We start from the raw sequence: 14,745 nt of genomic DNA, 5'->3' as shown, positions 1-14,745 counted from the left end.
ACAGATAGTGTATTATTAGCTTCAGAGGTAGAGTTCAGTGTGTTTGGTCCCTCTTATGCTTAGTACCCAATTTATTATTTCCTGCCCTATACCAGCATCTCTGACTACTTCCCCTTCCCCATGCACAGACCTCTTCCCTCTTGCCCTCTTTGCACCCCTGCTTTGGGCAGTGAAGAGCTGATTGGGCCTACCGAGCTGACCCAGAGATGTGTATTACCTGGCACCACTCCCCACCACTTTCTTATCTTGGGAGGACTATGCAGATGATCCTTGTGCCCTGAACTTTCTGTCTTTTGCATTTCTCCCCTCTCTCTCAACTAGACCTTCATTTTATTCTCTTCCTTTATTTCCTTTTTGTGAGCCTGAGACAACAGATCAAACAACTTAAAAATTTTAAACAGCCCAAATTATGACTGATAAGTCTAAGAGCAGTATGTGTGATAAACTGAGAGCAAGCAAACACAAACCCCCAGGCTTCAAGGCATTTGACATAATGGGAAAAACAGAGCCTTCAACCCTCAGAGCTCCTGCCAGCTTGGAAAGCCTTTTCCATGGCTCTGTGTGGGCTTTCTACCACAGCCTCAGGTTTTTTGGTCAAGTGCCAGAATTCAAGGTACACTGAACAACACGTTGTATTTAATCTGATTAATTTCTTTTTTGAATTACTTTAATAGCATTATTCGTGTTTTATACTATTTTGTAATTTTGCACTCATCAAAACACCAATATGAAATCTAGTTTCAGGGCTTATGATTATTTTACAGTTGCTTAAGTCATTATTGCAAAGGCTTATTTAAATTGTTGGATGAGAAAAGGACCGAATTTCTGTTGGGAAAAATGGAAATGATTAAAAAATTTGTCCAAGTATAAGGCAATTGTCAGGGAATTGCTGACAAAACATCTTTTCCTAGAATAATTAATCACTTAACATTTTGCAAAGCCTTCTGTAGTTCCCCATGTTGGGAGAAACCCAAGAAATCATTAATCCAGACCTGCATATAAACTCTGCATATAATTACATATGATCTATGATGTTGGAGACATAGTACAGGTAATAAGTTCTTTTCAATCATAAAGTTATTAGTCCAGGACAGATGAAGTAATTAAAAGCCATGATCAGCTAATCTTTGAGGCTCCTTGAGGGAATTGGCTGCTGCTGTGTTATTTTTTAGCCAGTGAGGTGGGTCCCTCACCCATTATTTACTACAACTGTTGACCTTTTCTCAATAGTATTTGCAGAATTCCATTAATCATGAAAATGAGTTTTGAAATATTGCTCTGGCCAAATGTTTTCATCAGAATTTATAGTCTGCAGAATCCAGGAAGATTCTACCCTAGAGACCAAGCTCTATGCAGAATAATATTTGTCAATAGTCTACCTTGAGTTCCATTAGCTCTGAGATGCGACAAGGCAAAATGGAAAGAGCACTGGGTGGGACTTGGGAAATGTATCTTCTTGTCTAAGTTGAGCCACTTGCTATCTGCATGACCTTATGTTAAGTCACTTAAACCCCTGGAGTCTCACTTCCCTCCACCATACAATTGGCTTAATAATACCAATATGTAAAGTCATTGTGGAAATCTAATAAAATCGTGTATACAGAAGGGTTCTACAAAGTAAAAAGTGCTTTGTCAATAACTACCATGTATTGGGTACTCTGTATGTATTGAGCATTTGTTGAGAAGTTTCTATACATCATCTCATTTAATCTCACAGTAGTCATAGTTGACTGCTGTTGTGAATCCACTTAATATATGAGAAAACTGAAGTATAAGGAGATTAAGTAACTGAACTCGGGCCATCTGGTTTGGAACTGACAAAGCCAAGAATTGAACCTGGACCGTCCACCACCCATCTTAATGCATAAATGATTGTGTGTGAATAGGAGTTTTTGGTAGCAATTTTTTTAGCCTCCAGATTTATTCTATAAGCAGGTGAGGATACCGGGGCACTTTCATATCATGCTGGTTAGTATATATACTTTCCTTAAGGAATTTTGGATTGAAGAGAAAGTTCAGGTCAACGGTTGTGTTTTGGTACTTCAAAGTCTATGGTGTTCTGCACTGCTCAAAGCATAGACACAGTACCAAGGAGTGAGGGTTTCAGGAGCACACGTTTTAGCTTGGTACCACTGAGAGAACCAGGTCCCTCTGTTGCTGGGGAAGTTTGGGGAAAGGTGGCGGACTGTTTCACTTGGTGGGTGGCTGGAGCTCCAACGTCTCCTCCAGCTTTTATATAACCTTCTGGTGGTTAGTGTTGAAAGTGGTGAAATCGTAAATTCTTTCAGGAGCTAAAGGCCAATGTTTCTGTGCTCTGACAGACCCAATGTGGGTGAGATGCCTTAATCAATTTGTAGTATTATATAAGCCTGGCTTTCGGTATGGCTGGAGTGTTCCCTATGTGTAGGCTGCTCTGCTATGGAAGTCGTTGAGTTTAACAAATATTTTTAGCACAGGGCCTGGCACATCAAAGGCATGCAGAGACAGTTCTTGAATGAATAAATAATGAACATATTGTTAGGCTCTGAGTTATTATTCTAGTTCCTTATCCTGTCTGAACAACATTTCTCAAGGGTCGTCTCCCTTCCTTCCACATGCAGAAATGGAAAGAAATAGACATAGTTGAAGCTATGAAGAAAACAATAACCTATGGTCTGCATGAAGGTCATCAAAAGTTGGCCTGAGAAAGATTAGGTCACAAATTCACCAGGTTGCAGCCCCACGGTCTTCTCCATAGGGCAGCACAGGCTTTGTGACCAGCATACCTGCTGCGGTCCAGGTGTGAGGGATGGAGTGGATGAAGCTGGCAAGCTGACACCGTAGGCTGGGAGTAACCTTTCTGGGGTATCGGTGGGTATGTGCCTACCTCTCATGGTGTTTGATGCAATGAGAAATAGGTCATACAGCACTTGGAATCTGTCTTGATCTCCAGCTCTGAGACAGTCATAATGTTTCCTGTCTTGCAGCCTAGTGTCTTAGGAGGAAGGTGATGTATGAGGCAGAGCCTGCTGCTTTGGGGGTGGCCCAAAGGACTTAGAGCTTTCTTTAAACTGCCACATTTTCCTTTTGGGATGTTTCTATCTTTTCGTTGTCTCTTGGGTTTTTTTCCCCTGGGGTTGGCATCATGATGATCAAAATACGAAGACAGGGAGAGAGAAAGGAGGGGTTATCATCTACCAGCACATTTCCTGTCAATTTTGTCCCTTACTACAAAGCTATTGTGGGGAGACCGTGATGTCCTGGATAAAGACCAGAGGAGGAAAGATGAAGATTAAAACCTGCTCCTATGTGGTGCATAAACAATGAATCTTGGAACACTGAAAAAATAAAATTAAATGTAAAAAAAAATTTTTTTTAAACCCTGTTCCATTTTATGAATTTACCAGAATCTTGCAGTTGTTCCCACAGCACTCTGTTCATATCTGTTCTGTGTTTAGTGCTTTAGGTTGTTTAGAACCCTCTGTTTACCTTTTCCATCACACAGTCATCCCAAAACGGGGTTATCATGCAGTTCCTCACACTGTGCAAATATTCAGGCTTGTTCAATAAGAATAAATGGTATTCTGTCCACTTACTGAAAAATGCTACCTGATTAATTTGTTCCAATTCTTTTCCCACTCAGAAAGAAGATCTGCAGATATATTTTAAATACCATAAAAACCTTCCCCGAGCGAGAACAATCTGGCAAGAATGTCAAGACTGCACCTTCTTTGGGGTAATGTTGAGATCACAGAGTCTCCCACCCATGGTTTTCCCTGGACAATGTTTATGTATGTCAAGTCTTTAAAGAAATCACAAGTAAAAACAAGGCAGGTGAATCTGGCTTTTGAGTTTATGTTTATGAAAAGTCTCTCCTATTTTGAAATTACACGTTAGAAGTTTTGATGCAACCCTGGGTCTCTGTGGGACGTGCCCGTGAGGAGCAGCTGTAGCCCGGTGAGCAAACCAGAGTCCTCGGCTAGGTATAGGGAATTTTAAGAGGAATTAAGTCCAAAAGGCCACACTCTGGGTCTCCTTGGAATGATGTTAGTAAGTCATCCCTTAACTTCTAGACTCAAAATGGCCTGAATAGACACCTCCACCCCCAACTCAAACACAGGCTGCCTCTTTTTCAGGATTCAAAGTGCCCCACTGTCTTCTAGTGGACTTGTTTTCTAAAAGAAATAAATGGTCCTGCATCAAGAGTTACTAGCTGAGCCATCCTCCCTCCCTTTTCTTTCATTTGACACACTGTTCCTAAGGCAGCCAATGACTCAGTAACATTACCAAGCTGGTAGACGCTGAAACCACCCCCCCCAACCCCCTGCAACCTGTGTTGCTGGTTTTGCTTTACATTGTTTCTGTTTGGCTTTTAAAGGTATGCCAGCGCCAACTGGATCATGAGCTCCCTCTTTTTAAGTATCTCAGAGGACCAAGCCAGAGACTTCTAAAATACCAGATGCTGTTGAAGGTAAAGTCAATGAGACAGTGCTTTCCTGTGCTGGGAAAACGTGTGTGCTATGGTGCTCCTTTCCATAGACATGTAGATTTGTGACTTCATCTTCCAAAGGGGAGGATAATGTCTCTCCTTCAGGTGTTTTCTGTCCTCCAAGTCTAAAGCAGTGTGCCTCAGTGAGGAGAAAGACCAAAGAATCAGAGAGTTGAAAGGGACCTGGGAGCTTAGTCCAACAGGCAGCCCAAGGCATGAATCTCTAAGGAGGCATGAATCTCTAAGGAGGCTGGTTTGGGGCAGGAGAGGTCCTGGGGAGCAAGGGGAACGCCACCTCACTGCTGGCAGCTGAAAGGTTGGGGAGGCGCTGGAGCCTCTTCTGTCATGTAAGGTATCTACAGGTAATGTATCACCTGCTCCATTTTACGGATGAGGCGAGGAAATTCTGAAAAGAGGTGTGATGTTCCCCAAAGTCACAATTTTCTGTGCATTAAAACAATGGAAAGGAGAAGGCAAAACTGGAGGTTTTTTTTCTCCTTTTGCAACATTTACCTCATCCCTCGATTAAGGATCTTTCTCAAGAGCAACATCACAGAGTGAATTTTGCTCTGCTGAACCCCTACGTGGTTCTTTGTCTGTCTGCCAACAGCACACCTGCAGGAGAGCACTCTCAGACACCCCAAACAGGAGAGAAGGCTCTGTCAGGCTGCCTCCCCATATGTAAGCTGAGGGAAAGGCTTGGGCCACTTCTCCAGCTTGTGTTTTTGAATTAACTTTTATAAGTCGCTCTTGCCCAGTGGCTATTATCTCTCGAAACAAAACAAAATAAAACAAAACAAAACAAAACACAAGCACCTGTTGTTTAATGGGTACCTTCCCGTATGTATTTTTTATTTAATCCCCACAATCAGACGCACAGGAAAGGTTCTGGATTTTGAAGAAACAGAGGCTCCGGGAGATAAGGCTCATTGCCTAACATTCTGCCCTCAGAAGTTGTTGCCCCTTTCGGCTTTACCTCAGCAGTCCCAGCCTCAGCTGGACCTCTTAGACCTTGGTTTTTCTCATATGTGAGGGGGGTACTAGAACCTCCTCCAGATGATTGCTGTGAGGAGCCCGTGAGTAATGCCCGCAGAGAGCTGGCTCAGTGCTGACCCCCTGGAAGCTTCCTGGAATACATGGCTGTTGTTTTATACATAGAGAAGCCACAGCGAGTGGGAATGGGATTGACCCCCGCTGCTTGCCTGAACCAGTGGCCTCTGTGAGTGTACTTCCATGCAGCGCTCATGTGGAGCCTCACACTCCTCTGACCAACCCATCTTTCCTGTCATCCGAGCTGTCCAAGTCCTACCACGGGGTCCAGTGAAGAAGGAGCAGGACGAGTGGGGGTCTTCACCCCCTTGGGCTGGGTCCACAGGGTACTGAAGTGCCCAATTTTTCCCACAGAAGGGCTGTTGCCTCAAGAGCGAACTTCTGAACCACACACAGAGGGCGACAGGGCGCAGTAATTAGAAACCCAGACTGAGGAGTCAGCAGTGTGGGGCGGGGATCTAGCTCTCATGCTTCCAGGCTCCATGAACTCGGGGATATCACTTAACCTTTCTCTGCCTCAGCTTCCTCACTTGTAAAGTGAAGATAGTACTAGTCCTTTCCTGGTATGCTTTTTGGGAGCATAAACGAGATAAAACCTGATTAAAAGTAATTACAGAATTTTGTTAGTTTCATCTCACTGAGGAAACGAGACAGAATCACTATAAAAATATTCCTTGGGGATCTGTGTGAAACCATGGGAGGCTCTTCAAGGCAAACCAGTTTTTCCCATAGCTACGCTTGCTACGGGCTGGAAAAACAGGTCCCAAACCACTGGCATGCCTGTGAAGAAAGGAAGAACTTTATAGCGTTCTCCACCCTGAGGGACAGAGCTCATTCTGCAGCGCCTACCATCAGCTTCTTTGGGAGCATGCGTGTCTGACTGATGGCCTCATGGCTTCAAAAGGATAGTGGAATCCTGGTGTGAGAAGGCTTTTTCCAAGTACAAAAGAAAGGGAAGGGAATGATAGATTACACCATTAAAAACAGACACATGAAAAACTGGGTGAAATATATTACCAAGATATGGAACAGATGGTCAGCATGCTTAATAATGAGCCCATAGAAGTTGTTAATTTAAAACAAGAACAAAACCAAAAATGATACCTATGAAATGCTTAATATCTTTTCTGAGATATTGTGAAAATTAACAGCTGTGACAGAGTTTTTTGAATATATAATGTACATAATGTCCAATGAGTCAGGACAAGCTGATTAAACAATATATTGTTTATTAGCATATATTAGAAAAACCACAAAAATCGTATTAGAAATAGATGCATTTAGTGACAACAGTAATTTACTTTTATTGAGGTCATGATTTATGTCAAAGAGGCTAAGCGATATATGAAAACTATCAAATTTATTTATTTATTAAAAGATTTTATTTATTTATTTGAAAGAAAGAAAGCACAAGCAGGGGGAGCATTGGGCAGAGGGAGAAGCATGCACCCCACTGTGCAGGGACCCCAATTCTGGGCTCAATCCCAGGACTCTGGGATCATGACCTGCGCAGAAGGCATACACTTAACATGACCTGAGCCGAAGGTGTCCCAAAACTATCAAACTTAATGTGGAGAATTTTTCTTACCTGGATTTTAAGATGTGATGTGGAAAATGATGCATTATTTGTTTACAATAAATTTTGCTTATTAAAAGAAGGTTGTTCTAGAATAGGTGGTTATTCTGATTTCCTGTGTAATGCAACTCAAGTCATAGGAGTGATACTCATTTTTCTTCTTTTAAAAAAATCAAATAGACTACTATTAGAAAAAAGAACTAATAGGGATAGGTTGGTAAAAGGATATAAACTTTCAGTTTATAAGATGAATAAGGTGTGAGGGTCTGATATAAAACATGGTGACTGTTGGTAACAGTGTATTATGTAATTGAAATTTGCTAAGAGTAGGATTTAAATGTTCTTGCCAAAAAAAGATAAATATATGAGGTAATGATGTGTTAATTAACTAGATGGAAGAAATCCTTTTACAATATGTATGTATATCAAATCATCACCATATGTATTTTGAATACCTAACAATTTTATATGCCAATTTTACCTCAAAGCTGAAATAAAAAGAAAATAATAAAAAAAAATGGACAGAGGACATAGGCAGGTTACAAAAGAATAAATGTTAATAGCAAACATTTTTTTGAAAGTTCTACTTCACCAGTTATTTGAGAAATTCAACTTACAACAACAGGTAGGATTTCTCTGTTGATCAAATTGGCAAAACTATTCAATTAAATGTTAATATTCCGTGTCGGGTGGGGGCTGGTGAAACAAGCTGTCATATATGACTGGTGGGAACATAGTCTTTCTGTGAAGAACTTGGAAGTATGGATCAGAACTTTTAACATTGGGGTGTCTGTGTGGCTCTGTGGGTTAAGTGTTGAACTCTTGATTTCAGCTCAGGTCGTGATCTCAGGGTCTTGAGATCAATCCTCACACTGGTCTCTGTGCTCAACACAGTCTGCTTGTCTCTCTCCCTCTGCTTCTCCACCACCCTCCCCAAATAAATAAATAAAATCTTAAAAAAAAAATTTTAACATTGACAATTTCGCTTCTAGAAACTTATCCTTAGGGGGAAAAAAGCACAAAGATCTTTATTATAATAAAAAATTTTTGAACCTAAATGTTTAACAGAAGGGGGGATTAATAAATTATGATTTATCTACAGGATGCAGCACTGCTACAATTAAAAAACATGTGCTTGGGAAAATGTTCATGATATATTGTTGGGTGAAAAAAAACAGACTACAAAACAGTGTGACCAGTATGATTCTGTTTTGGAAAGAACTCTGTGCCATTCTTTCCCTCTTACTTACGATATATAAATTTATGTACACCCTCAGTTAATTTAGCGTTGGCTGGAGATTGCACAGTAGTTTTAGTTGGCATTCTACTTTTTGATTTCCAATAAAGCTTTTGGGTTAATGCAGGGGCTGCTGGATTTTGAATCTCCGGAGGATTTGGGGATAGACCCAGGTGACCAAGAAGAAGGTTTGGCTAAGGTACCGTATATTAAATATTGTTTTATATAACTAACTGTTAATGGTGTTTGTGTCTGGGTGGGCAAATTTATGGCAATTTTCTTTTTCTTATTTATGATCTTTATAATTTAAATTTTCTAAAATAGCATGTATCTTATAATTTATAGTTACCAAAAAAAAAAAAAATCCCGAAAATTAAAGGCAATTTCAAAGTGAGGTTTTGTAACAGGATAATTAGTAATATATTTTCTTTCCTCCACATAAAAATGTTTTAACAGGAATACAAAATAAAGTGAATCTGTAAAATGCATACATAAAACTGTAAGTAAATATGATAACATCTCTGCTATGGTTTTCCTGCAGGGTAAGATTATGTATGATTTATATTTATTTGTTGTACTTCTTAGTATATCTAATTTGCATACATTATACCCTGCTCGCCTCTAAGTGTGTTTGTGGGTGTGAATTCTAAGACAGCCAAGGTTCCCTCAGAAGAAATGGTAACCATACCATATTGGGAAGAAATCTGTGATTTAGGAGTGGAGTTTCTTTTAAATTTTCTGTAGGATATTCTGGTTTTAACAACAACAACATCAAAAACACAAGGAACAGTCATTTGCGTGCCTTCTCTGCTACAGTATATATGGCAGGGACTCCTTGAAATTAAGAGAAGCTCAAGACACAGGTAATAACTTTATAGCCTGGAGCAAGGAGAGCTAGGCTGAGTTAGCTTAATAATGTTTGTAAAGATGTTCCTGAGCCCTGCGTTACACAATGTAAAAGGAGCTGCATCCTACATTTGTGGGAGGCGGTTAGCGGAAGGAGAGGGAATGGAAACAGTTGAGTCTCTAAAAGGAAACTGAGTTTTAAGTGTTGGGTAAAGGGGAAGACCCCTGGTGTATGAATGTAATCCTTTATTAATGATGTTACAAAAAACTCAGGTGAGAGTCTGCTGTCTTCTCCTAGCACCTGGAGCATGTTTATATGAGTGAGAAGGTAAGAGAGAGCCCATGGCAGATTGTTGAGTGGAGGCAGCGTGTTCTGCCCCATTCATGATCCAAAGAAGCTTATCCCCAGTGCTTAGGCAAGGTTCGGAGAATATACAAACCTTTGCATACAGGGCACTGCAAAGGACAAAAAGAGGCGGTACTGGAGGGGGGGCGGACAACAAAGATCTGTCCGCTCTTTGCTATAGGAATTGATGTGTTAAAGAAAAAAAAAAAAAGGAAGAAACCAAAAATTTTTTGTTGGTATTTGCCATAGGACAGATGAATACACTATGGAGGTAGCAGGGGAATAAAATACTGGAATTGTAAGCAAAAGACTTTCCCACTGAAACAATCATCCCTATTATGTCCTAAGTGTCTCCGTAGTAATAATTGGAACATAAGTCTCTTCAGTTAGCAGTTACAGTGTTTGCACTCAGTTCTGAGTCTTCCTGGTTGGAAGAGGCAGACCATGTTGGCTTATCTCTTTAGTGTTTTTAATGGTGATAGACTGTGAGAAAGACTAGGGAAGGAGAAGAGGGGAGAAGGGCAGAGCTGGGGCAGGGTGTGGGGATTCAACGTGGCAAATGCAACAGTTGTGGCTGCCACTTCCTGACGGGGCACAGGGGAAGAATGAGGCACAAACAAGTCAGCTGCAAGAGAAAGGGAGCCCAGGTCGGCATTAGAAAAGACTTTCACCCCAAACAACTCCTCAGTCTCATATTTTTGGAAAGCAGGTCACAACCAACAAAGAAGCTGGAGTCGGTTACACATTGACCATGAGTCTTGTAGATAAGAAGAAAGGCAAAATATATCTGGTCGAGCACTATAGAGTTTATGATTGAGCAAGCACTTTCAGGGGGCGCATCTAATTAGCCACAGGTGGTCTCTGAAGTAGGGGAGATAATAGAAAAAAGCCGAAGGAAGGCGGGGAGCCAGCTGGGCATTCCCTGCTGCTTGGCTGCGAGGACGTTTATCATCCCCTCCCCCAGAGGCCAGTTGCCAGAAGGCTATAGCTAAGCATGCTTGGTGCTGGTATGATTTCTTACGGGTTACATTTTAAGCAGTATGTTGTTCTGAGGCACAGTTACATATGGCATTTACGTGTTAGTCATGAGTAAACCTCCACAAGGCAGCTCATTCTCTGCCTCTGTAGGAGATTGCAAATATCCTTCCCTGGGATGGTTTTAAGTATAATTTCACCTGTAGGAATAGGACTTTCACATTATGTACAAGAATACGATACTCAGATACTACTTTTCAGTAGCTCCTGGGTTAGGGGTGTGAAAAGGAAGAGCAGCCTATTTAAAGGCTCTGGGTTTTTCATGCTTTAAAGGTCAGTATGTTTCTTACGCAGCAGGACTATAATGTCCATGACTTTATGAACTTCATTCTTCATGAGTGCAACATATAGAAAGTGTGGTCGGTGATTTTGCGTGTGTGTATATCATATATGTAAACCAACAAGTATCTTTAGCCACCATTCTTTGGAAACAGGGCAAGAGATCCATGTATCTACCCTCCCTGTCTCTGTCCTGGTTGGATCTCTGGCTCCTTTTCTCTGTCCTGTTTCCCGGGTTCACTTGCTTAAATGGTTTACCTTTTGATTTCCAACAAGGCATTTGGTTTCCACAGAATGGGCCAAAGAGGACCAAGGATTCCACATTCTCAGCCGAACTACAGCAAGCTTTGGCCATGTTGGAAGATTTGATCAAGTCCTGTGAGTTGGCCATGGACCTGGCAGCAGTCACTGGATGTCCGGTATGGGCCATAGCAAGCGTGGAAACAGTTCAGCAAAAGACAGGCACAATATTACAAAGATAGGAGATGCTGTGGCAAAGGTAGAGACGTGGCCTATGGTAAAGGAACCTGACTCTGAGGAAAGTAGCCAAAATTGTGCAATAAATCTGTGCTGTGGGAATCCAAGCAACCTCTCAGTATTTTCAGGAGTCTTGGGTTGTACTCCTTGGGGTCCTGAATGTGGAGACTGACCCACACTCTGAAACAACCAGGAACTCAGAGGCCAGAACATAGATGGGCAGGGGAAGGTACTGAAGGAGTAATTTATTCTCTGACTCATGGCACTATTAAAAAACTAAAAAGATGCTCCTTCCTGCCTCAGATTCTCTCTATGCAAAGTCCTTTGAAAATGGATCCTAGGTGAAAGTCTAACTCCATTTTTATGTCGCAGATCTCAGAAGAGGACTGACAAAGATATATCATATATTCTATAATCCAAATGGTTGAAGAAAAATACCAGAAGAGGCAGTGCTGGGGAGTTGAGCCCTCTCAAGCTGGGTGTGAGTGTAAACCCTGAGGGAGTCAGTCCCAGGAATTCTAGGCAGTCCATTCTCTGAAACATATGAATTCCTTGGGACTGGGACATCATTATTATTTCACTGGTTTTCACTGGGAGGTGCTCTAGATCTTGACTCAGGTGGATTCGCTTTTCATCTTTGTCATAACGAATTACCACAACCTTGGTGGCTTAGAGCAGCACAAGTGTATTATATTATAGTTCCATAGGTCAGAAATACAGCACAGTCTCACCAGGATAAAATCAAGGTGTCTGCTTTCCTTTTGGGAGGCTCTAGGACAGAATCTGTTTACTTGCCTTGTCCAGCTTACCAAGGCCACACACATTCCCTTGCTCATGGTTTCTCCTTCGATGATCAGTGTTCTTCTTGACTCACATCATTCTGATCTTCTCTTCTGCTTCTCTTCCACTTTTGAGGACTCTGTGATTACATTGGACCTGCCCATTCATATCCACAGTATCTCCCTATCTCGAAGTCCTCTGATGAACAACCCTAATTCCATCTGCAACCTTAATACCATTTGTCACATAACCTGACATATTCTCAGATTCCAGGGGTTAGGATGTAGACCTCTTTGGAAGGCTATTCTGTATACCACACAGGAGTGAAGCGTTTTGAGGATTAAATTGCAGACAGATACTTTTCCTTCTCTCTTTTTCATTTTAATTTTTACCTGGTTTTAACATACTGTTCATTGAGGTCTGGGCAAAAGAAATGACCTTTCTTTTCTTTCCTGGTCATAAGTCAAACCATGCAAATTAATTAGGGGCAAAAAAGAAACAAGCAAACAACAAAAAAAAACCTGTGATCTTTTTATTTCCCTCCCTCCTGGCATTTTTCTGGCCAGCATCTCAGAAGCAGCCCCACTGCGATCCAGGTGGTAATGCTGCTCCTGTCCCCTGGGACTCAAGAGTGCTCTCTGCTTACTACTGATGCATGATTCAGGAGGGTATTCATGAACTGCCGGGTATGTGTGGGAGGGATCATTTTCTTGGTAATAATTTTTTCCTTCTTCATTTAAGGAAACTCAGGGGAGCCATTTGTTTAATCATTTTGGGACATCTTTCTGCTCTTTTTATCTTTAACATGCCTCAGCGACCCCTATTAGAAGTCCATTTCCCTGAATCAAATGAATGTCCCGGAAATCATTCACAGGGCAGGAAACTCCCAGTTATTATTCTGAGTGTAAGTATCAGAGGAGGAGGAAGTTATGAGAAAATAATTAGTAAAACGTGAGTAAGTAGCAATCTATTCTAATTTCATTCCAAGCCAGCTTGCATACAATGAGATTGAGATGAACCAGCTTATAGAATTGTAGAGACTCTACATCAAATGCAAAGAACTTTCTTCTCTCCTATGTCCTTGGAATTGCCCCTTTGACATAAACTCTATTTGTTTTTTTTTTTTTCACTAAGATTTTAACTTGCTTTACATCTAGTACATTAGCTACTTTACCCTGACAGTTTTGTATAATCCTATTGAATTGTGGAAGAGCAGGCAGTGAAATTTTCCCTTTCTGATTCATGAGTAGATCCACAGAAAGTCGAGTTAACTCCCCTAAGATCACATTGTGTATCAGCTTGGACCACTTCTTGGATCTCTCCTCTCCCTGTCCAGGGTGCCATTCATTCTCTGAATGCATTCTTCATCTACTTTTGTTTAGAGTCTACTAACAGCTCAGTTGCTCCTAACTCACATCTAATGATTGAAAGATTCTTTGACTCAACTTTGTAGAAGTTTATCACAAGGGGCTGAAAATCACATGCTGAGTGTGTGTGGATGAAACCAGAACTTAACTGTTTCTTTACTTGACATCCAATATTGACCTGGGTTTGAAAAGAAAAGACATTGAACCTGAATGGGTAAATGCATAATTAAAACAACTAGAAAAAAAATCCCTCCCTGATATTTACCTTTTATTCCTGTTGTGTACACTTGGTTAGTTTTCCATTTAATTCAATCACAGGAGCTTTAAAGCTTTTTTGTTTTGTGGAACACTGAGATGTCATTTACCTCCATCTATTTGAGAAAGAAAGGAAGAAAGGAAGGAAGGAAGGAAGGAAGGAAGGAAGAAAGAAAGAAAGTTAGTTTCCCTTCTATTCAAACTAACACATAAAATTGAAATACGTATAAGGTCCCTTTAAATCCTGACTTGTCAGGAACAAGGTCCAAAGTTGAATAGTAAAGGCTGAATGAAATATTTTTATTTTATGGAACAAATTTATGTCATTTAATAAATGAAGTATTTTTATCGCAAGTTTTATGGACTAAGCCCACGTATATTATTTCTGATTTCATTACTCACTTCCCTGAGCAGAACGTTGGCTGCAGAGGGAAGGCCAAGTAAATAACCTTAACGTCTCTGTGGGATCACCTGTGCATCCTTCCCCGCTCCAGGCACCTATCCCCAAGAGCGGCTGTGAGGAGTAAATGAGGATTAAGTCATAATAAAAGCACCCAGCACCGTGTGAGCCACCTGAGAGAGGCTGAATAAAGGGCCCCTGGGCTGACTCATTTGGATACTTTGTCAGATTGGAAAGGAAGGAGCCCTTTTACTTCTACTGATTATAGTTATAGGTTTCTCTATCTTATAGCTTCTGCTTTTTGTTTCTGGACTGACTTTCTGCTGATTCACTTACTCAAATGTTTCCTCCTCCTTTGTGTGAGAAGTATACAGCTCTGCCCCACACTGCTGTCACCACCAGGAATGAAAACCCGGGCATTCAAATGTGGCCTCTTTCTGGAGGCTAGCTTCCCCAGACATGCTCAGCCAGATCCTTCATGTGGCTGATGTAGTCACGTTTGAAATTCTTACACCAGAGCTCTTAACTACAAAATTCCACACATGACAAGTGGTAACATGTATTAGTTTATTTTGCCATCATTTCCCATATGGAGGAGTCCGTCTGACTTTTCACGTGCTTATCTGTTT

At 41.1% G+C, this 14,745-nt stretch overlaps 1 protein-coding gene and 1 long non-coding RNA gene across 5 annotated transcripts in view; one reads left to right on the top strand and one right to left on the bottom strand.

The window, feature by feature from the left end:
- MCF2L2 (MCF.2 cell line derived transforming sequence-like 2) overlaps window positions 1-14,745 on the top strand; it is a 247,975-nt gene that overhangs the window by 193,650 nt on the left and 39,580 nt on the right. For all 3 annotated transcript variants that reach the window (XM_004745499.3, XM_013052557.2, XM_045088666.1), the window contains 4 exons: window positions 3,623-3,715; window positions 4,358-4,450; window positions 8,459-8,530; window positions 11,131-11,256. In XM_004745499.3, the coding sequence (XP_004745556.2) occupies window positions 3,623-3,715; window positions 4,358-4,450; window positions 8,459-8,530; window positions 11,131-11,256 (384 nt within the window). The remainder of the gene's footprint in view (window positions 1-3,622; window positions 3,716-4,357; window positions 4,451-8,458; window positions 8,531-11,130; window positions 11,257-14,745) is intronic.
- The window catches only part of LOC106005114, a 50,864-nt gene continuing 47,437 nt past the window's right edge, over window positions 11,319-14,745 (bottom strand). Inside the window, exons 3-4 of one of the 2 annotated variants that reach the window (XR_006609167.1) lie at window positions 13,727-13,832; window positions 11,319-13,639 (exon numbers count right to left, since the gene is read on the bottom strand). This is a non-coding gene — a long non-coding RNA (uncharacterized LOC106005114). Of the gene's footprint in view, window positions 13,833-14,745 lie in introns of both variants that reach the window. The other variant, XR_001178273.2, reaches the window with a different exon arrangement.

Source organism: Mustela putorius, unplaced genomic scaffold (genome assembly GCF_011764305.1).
Source record: "Mustela putorius furo isolate JIRA1106 unplaced genomic scaffold, ASM1176430v1.1 tig00003834_pilon_pilon_pilon, whole genome shotgun sequence".
Lineage (NCBI taxonomy): Eukaryota > Metazoa > Chordata > Mammalia > Carnivora > Mustelidae > Mustela > Mustela putorius.
Note: the sequence above shows the minus strand (reverse complement) of the source record. Positions and strands in the feature narration are given on the sequence as shown.